This window comes from Nothoprocta perdicaria, unplaced genomic scaffold (assembly GCF_003342845.1).
Source record: "Nothoprocta perdicaria isolate Ctin4 unplaced genomic scaffold, notPer1 scaffold_30, whole genome shotgun sequence".
Classification (NCBI taxonomy): Eukaryota; Metazoa; Chordata; class Aves; order Tinamiformes; family Tinamidae; genus Nothoprocta; species Nothoprocta perdicaria.
The window spans coordinates 1,879,324-1,897,319 of record NW_020455533.1 but is presented as its reverse complement, the minus strand read 5'-3'; the positions used below and the strand labels follow the sequence as shown (position 1 = coordinate 1,897,319).

Genomic DNA, 17,996 nt, shown 5'->3' with positions numbered 1-17,996 from the left:
CATTTATGATTCTCTTCACTGTTTTGAAATATAACAAGACTAGAAGAAAAAGGACTATATCTAATAGGAATCTAAACTAACTGACTCCAACGACTGCTAGAAGCTCTCAGCAACATTTTCTAAAAGATGTTTCTTGCTGTAGTGCAGAAAGTGTTTAAAAAAAATGGAAACATATTCTATGAAAAATGTTATTTTACTTCTGGATGTGTCTTGGATTAGCATCCCTTCAAGAGGGCCCTGTGGACACACTTTTGGGATGCTATAGGCTTTCTCAGGACCAGACACTTTCATTAGAAATCAGCACACAAATGCAGTCCATCAAAAGTCAGAAACAACTGTTCACTTACTTCAAGTTTTATTAAAACTTAACAGAAGCAAATATTTAAACATTTTTGAGAATCTGGCCACCTAACATGCTTTTAGAGCCATCTGCTTTCACAGCATTCCAGAATCTCAGTGACTTCCTTGCAGAGTACATTCATGGAAACACAAAAGTGAGCAGGCACCTTGTTATTCAGCCAACAACCACTAAATCATCACCAACAAACTGGTAAACCGGAACCTCAAGGTTATATGGAGCAGGGCCCTTCCTGATTCTGCCGGAGGCATCATAATGTGACCCATGGCAAGGGCAGTAATAACCACCAAAATCACCCGAGTTAGCAATGGGTACACAACCAAGATGAGTGCAGACACCTACTAATATAACCCATTCTGGTTTCTTTACTCGGTCTAAATCATGCTGCGGATCCCTCAGTTTAGACAAATCAACATCAGCTTCCTGACTAATCTCTGCCTGGGTTCTGTGCCGCACAAAAAGGGGCTTCCCTCTCCACTTAAAAGCCACGTTCTTGCCTTCTGGAATGTCAGATAACTTGATCTCGATCTTTGACAGTGCTAGCACATCAGCAGAAGCACTGAGGCTGGAAATAAACTCAGTGACAACATTCTTAGCAGCATATGCAGAAGCCACGCATGTTGTTGCAGTCACCAGGTAGGAAAACCCTTTTCTGCTTTCACTGCTGCTTTGAGAAGGTTTGTTGGCATCTAACACCTCTTGACGACGGTAGGCAGAGAAGTCGGGTACTGCGACATCGTTATGGATGCAACGAACACTGGCAGGTGCTGCAAGCAAAAGAATATCAGGCAATTATTACAGAAAATAGTTTTCTTATTAGCCTTTTAAAAATTTGCAAGGGCCACTGCTGAATCATACTTAAAACAAAAAAACTGTCCTATCTCCTTCTATTAGGCTTGAATGAAAGTACCACATTAAAATTTATATTAATAGGCACGGAAGATTCGTAATTTTGGGCAGTCAGGTAGTCCTCATGGAGTATTTCTGGTATCTCATATAAAGTCTATTGCAAATGCAGATCTCTTGCTCTCATGAAGAGTTTATTTTCTGGCCTGGTATGTATTGCCTTGCTTAGGCTGAGCGGGGTCACATTTGATGTCCTATAACAAGCCACAGAAATTCAGCCTTGGTTCTGACAAGCCGCTCTTTTCATTTACAAGGGCAATATTATATCCCTTACCAGAGAAGGTACAACTAGTGTTAGGCAGCAGAGTCTTGAGGTCTGTCAGTAACTGGTCTTTGTTCAAGCCCTTATCACAGCCGTTAGTGAGTACTTGTTACCCTGTTGTATGAGCAAGGGAAAAGATGTAATTTCTGACTGCCAAAATGCCATCCGTACAAACAGCATTTGCATTTTATGGAGATCAGCTGCCCTTCTTTGGCTGGAAATTAGGTTCTGCAAATCCAAGAATAACCATCATTGAATACTACCTTGAATAACTTCACCTGACTTTTGCTTTTCCAAAACACTGCATGAACCCGAGAACTACGGTGCTCCCAGCACAGCAAAGCTTTAGGTACAGCCGGAGTCATGATCACAACTACTTGCTCTGTGCCAGTCTAACCCCTCCCTTGCTTCCCATTACAAAACTTCCCTTTGCTTCGTTTAAATTGCTCTTGCCTCCCGCTCCTGCTGGCTCCTGCGGGGCCCCTTCAGGCCAGTTCAGTGGGGGGCACGGTGCCTTCTGGCACCGTCCCGCCGCGGCCGCCGCGCACCGACCCCCAGGACGGCTGAAGGCGCCGCCGCCTTCCCCCTGCTCGCAGCTCCGCGGCCGCCCCCGCGTTACGGCGAAGGTGAGAGCGGGGCCCGTAACCGGCGTCCCGGCCCCGCACGCCGCGCCGGCCCGAACCGCCCCCGCGGCCTCCCCCGCGTCCCGGGCCCGCACCGTTGAGGCTGGCGCTGGCGACGAGGCCGCCGCGGGCCGCGCGGCCGTTCAAGGACTCCCGGCAGAGCAGCGGCCGCTTCGGCTCCAGCGACACCCTGGCGGCCCGCGGCGCTACGGCCGGCGCGAGCGGCTTGAGCGGGCCGGGCACGGCGTGCGCCGCGGCCGACAGGTAGGGCGCGAAGGGCCCGGAGCGCGCGGCCACGGACAACATGGCGGCGCCGCCCGCTCCCCGCCGGTCACCGCGGCGACCTTCCCGCCGGCGCCACGCCCCGCGTGACGCGGTACGCAGCGACGTCACCCACGTCGCGCCGGGGCGAGGCACCCGCGCGAGGCGCCGTGAGGGGAGGGAGGCGCCATGAGGGAAGGGAGGTACCATTGAACACGAGCCGCGGCGCCCCAAGGAGCCACGTGTGCTTGTTTTTCCGTTACGGGAGAAATTTCAGGTCATCTTTAAATCAGTTTTGGTTGCGTACAAAGAACAAAGTTGCCTTCCTGAAGATCAAAAGAACCTGTGGCAGGCGGGGTTGCCAGCAGGCAGCGTTCCCTTGAGGTCTAGGGCACCTTGTGTTATTTTTATGTTCTGAAAGATGAGTGCTACTGAACTCGAGACCGCAAGGTTACATTTGTTCTTTGTTTGTGCATTGAAGTTCTTTATGTTTTCACCTGAATAAGGTTGTCCAAGTAAAGCTTAAGCATCTTGTGAAGCCTCAGTAGAGGGCTGGCAATGCCCTGCTTCATGGTGCTGCGAGAGGAGGTGTTTCACACCGGGCTGAGGCGGGGCGGGGGCAGGCCGGGAAGCCCTTGGACATCCATGTGCGAGACGTTGCCCAAGCACTGCGGCTGGAGAGGCGCGCCGGAGGAGCAGGGTTTGAACATCTACCTTCGAGAGGAGAGACAATGAAATCATTAAAGGGAATTCAGCATGAATAAAAAGATAATGTGGAAGGTTTACATAATTTTCTAGATGGCTAGAAAGAGTCGGGTATGTGCGAAATTGATAAGACTTGATTACACAAATCAGAAATGGCAACCAAAGGTGTCCAATCAAGCAGGAGCCAGAGGCTGCTCAGCTAGGCAGAGCCGAGGGCTAAATGAATTGCCTGGAGAATCATCAAGCACAGCCAGTAGAAACATCAATTTAAGGGGAAAATGCTCTCTCCTTTTCTCATACGTTTTCCCTTTCTATGGTCTGAAAAGCCCCTGACGCTTTTTTTTTCCCCCCCTTTTCTCTCAAAAGACAGTGCACCTGTGTGTATTTGATTTATAGCTGGTATTGCAACTAAATGTGTTTTACTTTTTATCATCTCTGCAGATGGAAGCAAAACCAAAATATTTTCAAGTCAGTGACTGCCTCCAGCTAAAAGTTGAAACGCCCTGCAAGTGGGGCTTGACTTCTAACGCGGTTAAAACCACTGCAAGGCTGATAATAGCAAAGTAAGAGCTTTTTCTTTCTTTTAATGCTCAGAGTAGCTGGCAACTGGGAATCATAGTGTTAATAGCTAATGCAATGAAAACATTTACGTTTCATATCTTTCCTGTTTCTTCATGCCCATTACAATGGCATGCAGACATCTTTAAATGTAATCCTTTCTTATCTGGGTGGCTAAAATGAATGATAAGACTTGATTCTGAAATAAATAATAGCTTATTTACAACGCATGTTATTCTTGCAGCTTCAGTAGCAGTGCTGTAGATCTGTGCTACCGTCTGGAGCATCTAGTTTAAAAATAATGTTGTGGAAAGTTGCATGGGCAGCAGGGCCGCTGCTGCTCCAGTCAGATTGCTGATGCTGCTCAGCATGTCTGGGTTGGGAAATTTGTCAGGCCAAGTTATAATTTAAACTTTTAAGAGAGTTTGCTTTCCAATTAAGATTTGTTTTACTATTTTTTCTTAAACTTTTATTGAAATGAACTCTTACCTGTATACTAACTTGATTCTTAATTACGAAGTTCCTTTGTATTGTCATAGTTACATTACATCTTAATTTTCTTTTATAAGTAGAGAATAAAAAAAGTGTTTTTACTATAATTAAAAGCTAATTTTGTGCTTTACATCATACAGTAAATGCAGGATCTCTGAGATTTATGGGATAAGTATGATCTGACATAAATTCATTCAGGACTGAACACTCGAGTCTCTAAGATACTTTATTTTTTATTCCTATTTTTAGTTTTGGGTTAGTGCTGATTAATAATTGATCTCTCTATCCCCTGTGACTTCCTTTTCCAGGAGAAAAAAAAATATTTCAGTACTACTTTTTAAAAAAGCTTAAATTAATCAACACAATAAATGCAAGGGACATTGGTGTGCAGCATCCTGGCCTAAAGTAGCAACTAAAAATAAATCACTCATCTTTGAGAAAGATAAAAATAATATTCAGCAAGAGTTGTTTCCGCAGCTTGGAACAGAGAATAAATAACTTAAAAAAAAAAAAAAAAAAAGGATGATACATGCACTCTTCATTGTGCAAGGAAAAAAGAGGAGCCTAAAAATACTCCGTGCACTTAAAAAAAAGAAGAGCAAAAAGGCTGAAATAGCATAACCTTTTCCTTTTCAAAAATGGAAATGGGAAGGAATAGGGTAGGGAAACACACTTTTAAGTCTTGAAATTAATATTATCTTGAAGGAATTGCTCTGAAACAGCATATTGATAATAATAATGCTGGTAGAAATGTGTGTCTGATAGGAGAACATAAAATGAAAATGCTGAAAATAAATCACGGAGGTCACCTCACAAAAAGTTCCTGTCAGATTTACACAGAAGTACAACAGGAGTAGTGTGTTTGTGCTCACATCCTTTAGGACAGTGACCTCCCCTCCATGTAGTAACTACTATGCGATTATGCTCCATGATTTTACTGCTACTACTGAAACCTACTTTTTTCTTCTAAGGCAGTGAATTTGGTTGAGCTCTTGCTCCTTTTGTTATCTATCAAAAAGAGTATCAATTTAAGTGACTAGTGATATCATTTGGGTCTGTCAAATGATTTGGCACTGTAGTGGAGCCTATAAATACTAGATTGGATTGCCATGACAAAAGGAGAAAGGATTTCTTTTTATACTTGAAAGAATGAGGTCAGCCTCAGGACTGTGACTTGCTTGGGAACAAAGTGGCACCTGAGCTGGGAACAACTGCTGATTTGAAGCACCAGAAGATGGAGTTCAGGGCAGCAGGTCAGGACTGAAATGCTGGCACTTCCGAGCTCATCAAGTTTTATGTTAACTTAGGCAGAATTTCACTTGAGATTTCCATGAATAAGGGAAATCCTGCCAACAGTTGACGTGTCCTCTCCCTCTTGTCATCCTTCTGTGTTTCTTTTCGCTTTCATTTCAAGAGTAGAAATTACTGGATAATTTATGTTTCTGAGGCATGGGAACTTGGTAGAATCAAAAATAGAAAGTAACTTGTTCTGTAACAATTTCAAATCTAATTTTGAATAAAGGTGATTTTCAGTTGATTATCAGAAGTGTATATTCCACATGACTAACAGGGTTTCATGGACATGAAAAGCAGATTAGATGCCCTCATGGAAAAAGTTACCATTACTGCAACTTGTAGAGACATGCAGGGAAATTGGTGTTTTCTTTCTTTAGTTCTTTTTCAAACCTTGGTAATTTAGTTTGCCTCATTGCAGGGCCACCTGCAAAATGTCACAGACTCTGAGGTAAGTTGTTACTTGGTCTAAATAACAGCAAAGAGAAATTTGACAGGTAGTGAAGAACAACACATGACTTGGAGTAATTATTTTTGTTTTCCTGTGCTACATAGATGAACTTGAAGTGTTAGGGAGTTATACATTGGAGTTTAGTCAAAGGCAACTGTGAATTACCTTTCTTCAATATTCCTACTGAAGTTTTTATTCTAAGAGGTTTTCAAACTGTTCTTTACATTTTAATTGCATCATGATTATGGATCAATCACCAAAATACATCGCGATTATAATTTCCTTTTAATAGGAAAGAACTCACTAATTGTCATGCTGATTGTATAAAACAATTTTTTAGCTAAAAGAAAGGCTCCCGCAGGCAGTATCCTTCCACCTACTGGAGGGTAGGTAATTTTAATTAAAATTAAAGGAGAAATTTTTTTTAATCATAATCTGAAATAGCAGAGATGCATTCTACACTACTTTGAAGAGAGGATCTCCCCCCAAATTTAAGAGAATCGCTCACCGCAAACAGCATCGGGGCCCACTGAGTTCATTCTGGCCAGACTGTTTCCTTGGCACCCCTTTGGCGGCAGGAGGGTCACTACCATGCAGCCTGTGGCCAGCGTGGCCTGTCAGTGGGTGCCTCAGGAATTCCATCAGCCAGGGTTGCTTAGCAGAAGATCCCTGTGCTCTCTTTGCTTGTGGTGGGTAGCTCTTTTTTTCAGAAATCCAAATTCTAACGCAGAAGCCAAGAAATCCGTTAAGGAATATTTTCTTGCTGCTGGAAATGTGAAGTCAGTAATAGAGACATACTTGTGAAACAGTGTAGATCAGTTTTGATGCTTTTTTTTTTTTAAGTTATTATTATTGTTGTTCTATAGATAAAGAAATTCTGTATCCAGTGCTAGAAAACCATTATTCATAAATAGTGAAGTTCTTAAAAAGAGAACCCTGTGTCTTTCTTCTCTCTGCAAGAAATAATTACCTATTCTGTTTTAATGCTGTCATTGAGATATCTTAATATTTAGTAAATGTGCAAAAGTATGGATTTTTATTCTAGTGAGATAAAATTGTTTATTAGAGCGTCAGGCACAGAATATTAATTTCCTTTGTCCAGAGAAGAGGAGTAGGTATAGTATTATTATATGCTTTATTTAATTTATTCTGCCTGCAGGTACTAATTTAAATCACTTTCATTGGCTGAAGGAGTGTGCGTGTTTGAGCTAAAATATTGTGATGCTCCAAGGCATCACAAGGGATATAATAGGACTGTACCTGTAGATCAGAATGAAATGAGAAAAGAAAAAAGAAATTGTTACTCCTGATGAGTCTTAGAAAGCATGGGAGGAAAGCCCTTTTTAATAATGGATCATTACCTTCTGTTTTATTTACAATGCAATAAAAGAAATAAATTCTTGCTCTATACTATTGACGTAGTGTAAGGTCATTTACGTAGATGGGATATTCAGGAGGAGGAAAGGTTTGTCAGAAACTGTTAACATTGAAAGTATGGAAAGTGGATTAAGATTTCACAAAGGAAAAACAGATTGTTGAGATTCTGAACTAAACCTGTATACCTATTTTCCAATTTTCATCTCAACGTGAAACCACAGCATGATACTAAGTTTCACCGAAAAGAAACAGAACATACTGGTCAGAAGCATGGTAGGAGGGGAATCAGATTTTCATAAAGCAGATACTAGGTTTGATAAAACAGAAATACATTGCTAAATTAGCAGTTGGGGTTCTCTCTTGCAGGAACTGTTCTTGAACAGGGTTCAGTTTTTACTTAGACTTTACTTAGACTTTTACTTAGACTTAAATGTAAAGTCTTGGCAAATATCATTTCCAAATAATTTGTTACAATATGGGTTTCTGATTGTTCAGTGTTTTAGATAAGTTTTAAGAAAGACATATTGTATTGTTTCTGTTGGGAAAGTAGCTTATTTATCTATAAGAGAGAGCAGCAAATGAAATGTGGATGGCTGTATAAATAGTGGAGAAAAAACACATAAACACTTACCCACACACACATTTCCTAATTTATGGTATAACCTTAGGAGCTGCGAACCAGAAGAGTTTCTTCTGTGACCTTCATTTTGCACTGACTGTATCTACCCTGCTGTTCATCTTCTGCATCTTACACACTGCCCAGAGGAGTGTCTTAAACATCCATCCATTTTTCCAAGGATTGCCATGAGTTCTAGAAGCCCTGACTGCTAGTTCTAGAAATGATCCCAAAATCATGGCCTAGTCCGTTAGCTATGTGACAATATAAATACATTCAAATTGCTGCAGCTGCCTTGGCTTGATGCATGACTTTTTCTTACCTGTCGCAGATCCCTGTTCCATTTGATTTGCTTTCTTTGCCTTCTCTTTCTCTTCCCTCTGCCTAAGCCATTTGCCTCCTTCATTCAGGAAAGAAATGAGAAATGTAAAATCCAGGATAAAGAATATTAATGGATGCATAAGACAGTTGAAAAGCATTTGAATTGCTGTTTTTTATCTTTTGTCACTAGTGGTGCTTAATATCAAAATCCCCAGAGCCGTATTATTAATACTGTTTTCATTCCTGTGAGGAAAAAAGTATTTTCCTTTACAGATTTTCCTGTTTTATTTGCATAATCATCGGTCTTCAATGTAACTATACGAGAAAAATCCCTTAAAGGCACCATCCTTCTGTTCCTTCGTGGTCATTGCTGCCTATATTCAGCATCACTAGGATATTTCTTTGCATTTGTGGCATTTTTTGTAAGAACTTATGTGTGTTGGGTGTGCGTGAAATATATATACTAGTGGGGTAAAATAAAAAAATATGTATTTTATCCCTTCTACCTCTTTCTGTCTAAAGAGCTACATAGAGAGTGCTTCATTTTTCTCCTTTTGTCAGTTGAGAAGTTGCTTTAAGGAAAATTATTTTTTTTTAATAAAAAGATATTGGGAAGGAATAAAGCGCCATAGTTCCACCAGCTTGGGTGTGTATTTATTCACACGGGGTTTCTCCCCATGTTTGGTGTTGATGGGAGCTTTGGCGTCTGCACTGTGGTCAGCTCTGCGTCAGTTTAGCGATGCCTTTTGGCGTGAAGCTGCTACGCTGATGGGGCTTGGAGGAGTGTCTGAGCTACACTGACAGACTTCGGTGAATCAGACTAGCTGTTTGTTTCTGTATTTCAGTTTTAGGACGTTTTCCGCTGGGTTTCTCATGGCAGACGACCTAAGAGTTGTGTAGTGGAAACTTTATATTGCTTATGAAAAATGCCACATTTTGTTGTTTTGTTGTTGAAAATAATCATTTTCTGTTTGTTTCTTTCTGATATCACAACTGTCTGCAAAGACCCACTTTGACAGATAATAACTGTTTTAAATTGTGAACATCAAATACAAAAGGTTTATGAATACAAAGCAAAACAAATCTCAACAAAAGGTGAACAGACTTTGCTTGGGTGAGATAGTCTGCATGTTTCAATGTCTCTTTTAGTGGAATCACATCTTTACTTTCAATTTTCTCTTTAATATAACATACATTCTGTAAATATTGTTGCTACTGACAAGAACATCAATTCATGTTATTCATAAGGAGACTTTCGGTATTCGAGCAATGAATAGCAAGCAGGAGGAACAATTGCCAGCATTTTTATTCCTTAATATACATCCTTCTCCCACAAAATGGAAGCAGAGTCAATTTATGTTTATCAAGCACATAATGCTTTTGGGGAAAGGACTGATTTCTTTCAGAAAAACCATATGCAAGTGAACAGAGATAAATTTGTTGAATTATATTTATTTCCATTATGTATTATAAGTGATTTGCCAAATAAAAATGATTGGAGAAATGAGATTTTTTTGTATTTTTGCATATTTTAGAGTTGCAAAAGCAGTGACTATGAGGGGATTGTTCTGAAATTTTTAACAGGCATTGTTTAGAACAGTTTTCTTCAGAGTACTTGATCTGACAAATGTGGATTTGGACATTTTGCCAGTCCAAAACCTTGGGTAGTCATGACAAGTAAAGCAGTAAGTGTGACTGTAAGGCAGTATCCAGTAACCTGCGTTGTGTTTAGCCTTAGGCCTTGTCACCTTTGCTCCACCTGCCTGATCCCAGTGTTACGCCTTGTGCGTCCTTCAGATCAAGGGGCTGCAGAAGTGCCTGCTGAATTGCAGTCTTGTTCAACAGTCATCAGTGTGAGTAAATAGCAATTTAAACAAAATTTGCAGGCTGCTGTGGAGAGATGTTGAAACTGCTATTAATAAAGAATGGTGAATCCGAAAGGCAAGGTTTGCAATGGGGATAGAAAACAACAGGAATGGCATTGTTTGCAGAATGCTTTGTTTATGTGGGAGGAGCCCTATGGAAAGAAGATGTATATTTCTTTTTCCCAAATCTAGACAGAGGAAAGCAGGAAGAAATCTGCAGGTCAAATGGATCTCTGCAATGGGAAACACGTTCTTAAAAGGCTGGTGCACAAAAGTGACATTTGGAATATCAAATATGGGTAGAAGACACAGTTTAAGTGCATTTGGTACATGTTATTTGATTTTAATTGCTACTAGTAATGTCAGCAACACCTAAATACTCTGGCATAGCTGCAGCAGTGCCGCGTGAGTTCTGTTCCCTGTTGTGGCTTCAAAAGACCTGTAGAAGAGATGCAATGGGAATGGGTCCCTCATTCTTATGACATAACCCCTGCCAACCACATACTGCTTATGTGTGTAAGTCCCTGATGATTAGTTTGCTCTACTGTTTGTTCTTTAAATAACAACAAATATTTAACAATATATTTCCGCTGTTCAAAATAGATTTCCTGCTTGTTTGGAGTATGCATCATGAATCACAGTATTGAGTCATTGAGGAGATACTTCCAATTCATCAGTTTCTTGAGTGATGCTTGGGTTTGTTCTGCATATCAGAGAGGTAATTGAAACATGATTAGATCTGCTCATTAGCAGAATAAAAACAATATTGCAGCACCCCCACTGCAATGTGCGTCTCACTGTGTCTGCTCTGAAATGCATAGAGATGGTGATACAATTAAACAGGATGAAGAAGGGTAAACAAACATTCCTGAAATTCAGGCATTGCTTCTTTTAAGATGAAGTGCTGTGGGTTACAGGGAACAAATGATGTTAACTAAATATTCTCCTTTTTACTTTCCACTCAATTCTATGGTAAAATTAGTTCTCAGTTCTCGTTCTTTTTCCAGCATTATGGACATGTATGGATGAAAGGGCCTGTCAAAAGTAAGTACAGAAGAGTAAAGCTTTATGGGGGGTCTGGATTGCTGACAAGTTGTTCTCCCTCTGTTGTTTTTGTGTGTCCATCACAAGCAACCTGGTGATGGACAGCTTCAAGTCTTTCTAAATATGCATTTCTTTAATTCATTAAAAAACTCTCATGTTCCAACATATCCATTACAATGACAAACTGACACTGTAAAATTAAAAAGCCTACAATTACTCACTTAGCTTGTATTTTAATCAAAGCTATTGTAATATTGCTCTAAGGAGCCTTGCATGGGAAAATGGGGCTTGGGATTTATGTGCGACCTCTGTGATACAGTATGTCTGGGAAGGACCTGAGTAAGAATGAAAATGTTGGATTTCTTCCCTGGATCGAGAGAGGGTAGTTCCAGGGACCCAACTCCAAACAAATTAGTTTGTTTTTCAAAAAAAAAAAGAACCAAAAAAGCCCCACAATAAAATAGTTTGTTTTTCAGACTGCTCTGTACTGCCTTGGGAGGCTGTGTTCCCATGAAGCGCTCAGCGGAGCTGCACCCTGTGCTTGCTGTGGGGGGCACGTGGTGATGCGGGCGCGTGATGGCAGAGCGCGAGGCTGCAGCTCAGAGCTGCAGGAGCAGCTGCCGCTCTCGGAGCCCGCTGCACCTGCGGCACGGAGCAGGGGCTTCCCTAGCGCCCTGGCCTGGGCACACAGCCCCTCGGCGCGTGGCATCGCGCTAGGTGGCAGTGTGATAGCACTCCTTACATCGCCCCAGCCAGCAGAAACGTACAGCAATGGGCTTGCTAAGTTCACTGCACTGCATAGTGTTTTTATTTGTTTGCTCCTTTTAGATATTGCTGCTTTACTGCATTAAGGCAATCCTGTTTTACACAGGGGTATGGTCTTAATAAGTTGCCATCTGCTGCCAGCCCCAGGGCTCTAGAACTGTTCTGGACTCGCAGTCGTAGCGGGTGCGTGGGCTGCGGTGGGCTTGGGCGTAACGCTTTCTGTTGTTTGATAGCACGCTGCGTTTATAAACCTCTTCGTAATTGCCGGTGACAACATTGATTGAGATTCAGTGTTCAAATATTTTTCATTACATAAAGCCTTCTCTGCTGGAATTCCTTCCTTTCACTGTTTATGTATTCTTATGGTCAGCAGAGCCCATCCTCAGCGTCAGAGTATCCTTTAAACTACTCAGCTCCATGCATTTTGAAGTACTTTCTTTTTACCTCTTGAGCCTAAAAAATCTTGACATTCTCAGGTTAAAAGTCTCATAATACAACTTTTCAATTTTGTCTGCTTGCTCAGCCACCCCTTCTCATTTGTAAATGAGTTTTACATCTCTCTGGCATTAGCAGCTGGTTTTGGGCTGATTAAGTCTTGCATTGCTGCTATGATTCTCATCCAAATAAATCCCCTGGTGCTTTATAAACTTTATTAACTGGTGGAACATGCTACACATCCTTTGCCCTTGATCAAATTAATAAATCCTTAGAGTGAAAGACAGTAAATTATGTTGCAGAAGGTGGTGACAAAAAGCACGTGGAATCATGTATAAGCCCCTACACGTTTTGGGGTTGAGAAGAGAACATCTTAAGAGAAGCATCTTACCAGTGTTGCAGACTGCAGCAACATCAAAATGATTGTACAAACTAATTCAAGCTCTGTGGCTATTTATCTTCAAGCCTCTAAAGCAGAAACCACACAGCCTCCTGAAAGAGAACATTAGCTGGAGGGAACCTGCTCTAGACCTTACTTGCTATGACCAGTGATGCTGTATCCTTGACTGTTCGCCACAAAGAGATAGGGCATCCAGAATGCCCTCCGTGAATGCTTACCAAGGGGTGCTGTTCTGCCGGGAGGGGCGAGGAACTCTTGTCATTTATTTAGAGACTTTGCCTGAAGCTCCATAAATGCACGGGTGTTCAGTGTAACTGTTCATCAGTGTCCCCATGTGAGGCAGCTACACAGTGTACCGGGCACTTCTGAAGTGGGAAGTGGCATCTGGAGCGCTGAGGTTTCCCTTTGCTTGGGCTGTGACAGGACACTGTCAGAAGCGCTGGCTTTCCAGTGTCCCGGAGCCTCTCGGAGCTCCCAGTGAGCAGGAGAAGACAGCCCTGCACCTGCCTGTACAGACCTGCTTGGTGCCGGTGCCTGCAGTGTGGCTGCTCATGGTGCCTGCTCCGTGCTTTGTGTAATGAAGCTCTTGATAGACTCTAGCTTCTTCTCAGTAGATAATTTTTCATAGACTTTAATGGGAATAGTAGATTGAGGTTCTTCTCTGCATTAATTTGATAGACTTGTTTGCACAGAGTTTGTTATGTGTAACCACATTCCTTATCATAATCTCTGTTTCAGAGTTTTTAAATTTTGGGACCCTCCCAAACTGACCTAGTTTTAAAAGCATTTCTAGCAGTTCTGGCTCCAAATCTGGCACACTGTGGTAGTTACCTGTTGCCATCCATGGGCATTCTGCATTAAACCCTATAATAGCCTATGGATTTTTATCTCTTTCAGTTTGTCTCTTTTAAGCTTTTCTTAAATGCTTTTCAGCAGTTTGTGTTGGTGTAATGTATCCTGTATAATTCAGAGATATTGCAATAAGCTTTATCCTCACTCCTGCTTGTAAGATTTACTTGTCCTTAGCACAGTGCTGACCCAGTGAATTTCTGATTTCACTGCAGATGAAATCCAGTTTTCATTTAGATGATAAAAAATCTGTTTTCATTTAAGTAATAAAATGAAATTACTTCATTTCTCTTGCAGCTGCATGCAGTGTGCTGATGAGAGCGGGTCAGAACAGTGGTGCTTCACGTACAAAATCCCTCCTCCGAATCCCCAGCTACTTCCCAAGGTGACGAGGTGCGCAGTAACTTGGGGAGTAATGTGGGGATAGCGCAGGATTGTTTAAGTTTCACTCTGGCAGCTAGGTGGCTTGTGCTGTAATGCAAAACACTGGAAAGGTGTGATGATATATATTATCAAGTGTAATTCTTAAAATAAGGAAAATCCGTAATAAAAGCATCAGTATTTAATCTTTTAAATCTAAATTCTGATTTGGTAGATCAAAGCAAAAAGCAGTTGCATCCCCTAAACAGATTATGTTGTATTTAAGATATAAGATTTTGTGTTGTTTAATATCTTTTATTTAGCATGGCTGCTGAAAAGGCGGTGTGTGCTATTGTGGTGATATTCTCACTTTAGAAAAAAAGAGACAAAATAATAGCCAAGTATCAGAGAATGGAATTTGAGTGAGGGTAATGTGAACCTCAGAGCTAGACATGAGCTTAGGAGATTGCTGCTCTCTGATATTGTAGGTATTACAAGTTGCAGATGATGCCGTATCTCAGTCTTAAAACTGAAATTCCAATTTTTGTTGTTTGTGTGGCACAACAAGCATGATTTGAAATGTTAGCAAGAGCATTGTTTTTTCACTACTTGTCAGATTCATATGCAGGCCGTAATTTAAAATCTAATAAAATTACTTTGTCAAGTTGTTAAGCAGATTTAAATCATGGCATATTTCAAAAATAAACAGAAATATGCTGTTTATATTCTGTAGAAGTGTAAATGACATTTGATTTGTGACTATTTTGCTCTTATTTTTGTTTAATCCTATTCTGCTTGCTTTATTTTATTTGTTCAGCTGAAACTGGTTATTTGTACGTCTTGGTTTGCAATGTAAACTAAAGCCATGCTGAAATGTAACTGAAGAGCAACATTAAGTAATGTAGTAATTATTCTATGTGGGAAGTATTCAGCTTGAATAGATAATTAGTAAAAGTAATTAAATTATGTTAAATTATTATATGCATGTGGCAAATTCAGCAAATAGTGCCGTCAGTTTTAGTCAACCATGCAAATAGTCTGGTTTATTTTTCATGTGAAATGAATGATTAAGTCTAGAATGTGTATGATGAAAAATGTAGTATTAAGGAACTTGGAAAGCTCTTAAACCTATCAATGTATTGGATATCCATCAATATCTGAATTTACTTGAAAAGCTATGCCGTATTTTCTGGCATATATTGATCTTAAATGTTAATTCCTATCAAGAGGAATAAACATTATATCTCTAACTATAACATAGTCCGGTATTTAACACTCTCACTGAGTTTCAGTGTATTCTAATCTTTTTTGTTTGCAAGGATTAGGAAGATTTAATCTATAATAATCACAGCTGATTTCCAGAAACCCCACTGATAGAAGCATTAATGCCTGGTTTTATGGGCCTGCAGTGTTCGGGCTACAGTGTAATGGGAAACAAGTGATTTAGATCTGAACGGTGGACACTGAAGGCCTCAAACTAATTAATAGGCTTGGGAATGAAGCTTAGAGCTGATGGGCCACCTTATAGCTGTACTCATAGCACAGTGATCATATATTGAGCTGCTTTGTAAATCAATTAAAGCAGCACGTTATTAACTTAATGTGGTCTGGCCGTTTTCTTTCAGCCCAACATCCGTGCGCCGCAGTTTGCCGCCACTGGTAGGCTGCCTTGTTTTAAAGATGTGTTGACCTGGGCTTCGAAATAGGCAGTTTCGGTAGGTTTTACAAAAAGTTGCATATGAATCTAACTGCAGAGGCATCTGGAGTCAGAGTTCACAACTGGAGCTCTGTTAGTCTGGGGACACGTTGTGGAGAGATGAAGTGCGGATGATGCGTGTGCAGGTTCAACTTCATCCTATGAAAATCCTACCTCCAGCCCAAGCAGCCATCCTGGAGCAGTTGTGAGATTGTCCCTCATAAACCAAATTTCCTTATGTTTCTGTTGGAAATCATCGTATCAAATAAGCAGAAAAACTTGTCTGTGAATTAACACCAGTAACACCAAGAATGCTGACTGCGTGAGATACACACAGTTAAACATTTTCCTGGTGCCTGTGTGCTTAGGGATGCAGTGAGCTTAGAGCAGGTCAGGAGGAAAATTCTACTCTGCAAAGCTTTCCTTGTTTAATTTAATCCTTGTTTAGTTCTTAGGAGCCTGGTACAAACTTGGAATTTTTTTAGCAACCTCCAATTTCTCCTTTTTTTTTCATGTGGTAGTTATGCAACTTAACTACCTTCTCTAGCTTCAGATCCCCCTAGTAGCTGTTCTGCATGCTCTCTGAATTCCACATTCCCATTCCCAAAGATGGGAACTTTGTCACCCCCCTTGCAGTTCTGTGTAGATTTAAGGTATTTCCTGTGTCAATGCTGAGTATAGGCCAGTACACTTATTATTATTATGGCTTTATTCATTTCATTATCACTTCCCTTCTTGTATGATTTCTTTTAATTTGATTTTATGTCTGCACCTCCTCCTCCATTTTATTTTCCTTCAAGTGAAATATATTTGTGTTTCACAGCTTGAGTTTAATTTTAATATAGTAGATTTATGGGTTCGTTTAATAAGGTGGATTGGTTCCTTCTCTCTCTGTTCTCCATACAGTTAAGTAGTAATGAATACTACTAGCAATGAGAAATCTATAACAAAATGTCAGAATTCTTAATATATTTGGAAATACTGTTTGTGTGAAAGAAAAATGATTATCTCATTTGTTGTAATAACATGTAATATCAATTGCCATCTTTAGGAGGAAAAAAGATGAAATTTTTGTATGCAGAATAAAATGGTGCTGTAAAATGTAAAAGCATTATATAACAGTCTTAGGTATAGCTTACTAAATATTATATCTTCTCAGAAACACTTCTAAAAACTGAGTGTAGAAGATTACTTTCTGGATGTCTGAACCCATTCGACTAGCACCAGGCAGTTTAGAGCTGTGCAAATATCCCTGGCTGAGTAAGTCTGCTAAAAATGTTTGATTAGCTGAATTATTTATTTTATAGTGGTTGCAGGCTCCAAAGTAGAGTTATTGAATCTGGATTCTGCCATTTGTACTTAATGCAGGGCAATGATCTATGGTATAACATAGTACTTTGTGCTAGAGTTTGGTTGAAATTTGGTCGGATACTCTGCTTTCTCTTTCCCCACACATACACTATTAGTTATTAAATTGTTTGGTGGGTCCGTAAATTTGGCTATTTGTTTCTTTCTTAGATGGGTTGTTTTCCAAAAGATGTGAGAATTGAATTGGATAATATGAAAATCAGGAGATGATTTCCCTAACTGGACAGGGAAATGCAGGAGGTCACGGCTGCTGCATGTCCCTTCTGCTGTAGACCTATTCTTGACTGAGCAGTAAAGCCTTGTTCTCCAGGAAAGGGGCAAGGGCTTCCCTTTGTGCAAGCCGTTTAGCCGGTGCGGGCTGGCTCACAGCCTGCCGTCCTGTCCAGGCAGGGCTGCCTGCTGCTTTCCTTGGTCGCTGTTTCCTTCCAGGCACCTTCTGCCTTGTGCTACTCCAGGCTGGTTCTCAGCCTGTGGAGGTTGCTGGGAGCCTGAGTTGGACCCAGACCTGCTTGGTGAAAACAGTGCTCATCAAATTCGCTTTGTATTGTTGCTCTGGCTTGATGTGCCTTGAATTTCTGAGCTGATCTCCTGTTGTATACAGCTGTGCCCATGAAGAAGATGCTTTTAACGGGGGAAAATGGGCAGGTGAAGAAGTGCTTGGGGAGATGCCACAAACCACACACTTGCCTTGGGCAAAAGTCATTCTCTTGTCAGTGTTTTTAGAGATTTTTTCGAAGATGGCTCTATATTAACCTACTTTAGTTACTCCCTATACCCAGATGCAGGTGGAAAAGGCCTTACCTCAATCTCAGAAATACTGTGTTCTTTGACATACTAAAATGGAGCGGTGTGCTGGCTCTGTAACGTATTTGCAAGGTCTGTGTTTGTTCATAACTCCAGCTCACCAGGTTAGAGAAATTACAAGATGCCCATAACTTAATTTTCAGAGGAAGCAATTTTCTCTGGCTCGGTGCTAGCATGAGATATGATT

The 17,996-nt window shown here is 40.8% G+C and overlaps 1 protein-coding gene and 1 long non-coding RNA gene across 2 annotated transcripts in view; one reads left to right on the top strand and one right to left on the bottom strand.

The window, feature by feature from the left end:
* Positions 1-350: 350 nt before the first annotated feature.
* On the bottom strand, positions 351-2,514 carry LOC112949866 (cytochrome b-c1 complex subunit Rieske, mitochondrial). The gene is made up of 2 exons (XM_026042321.1): positions 2,245-2,514; positions 351-1,125 (listed from the first exon to the last, which is right to left on the bottom strand). The coding sequence occupies exons 1-2, from the start codon at positions 2,453-2,455 to the stop codon at positions 515-517; spliced, it is 822 nt and encodes a 273-aa protein (XP_025898106.1). The 5' UTR covers positions 2,456-2,514; the 3' UTR covers positions 351-514.
* Positions 2,515-2,810: 296 nt separating this feature from the next.
* Positions 2,811-17,996, top strand: part of LOC112949868 — a 28,567-nt gene continuing 13,381 nt past the window's right edge. The window contains exons 1-2 of the long non-coding RNA XR_003249897.1: positions 2,811-2,860; positions 3,557-3,678. This is a non-coding gene — a long non-coding RNA (uncharacterized LOC112949868). The remainder of the gene's footprint in view (positions 2,861-3,556; positions 3,679-17,996) is intronic.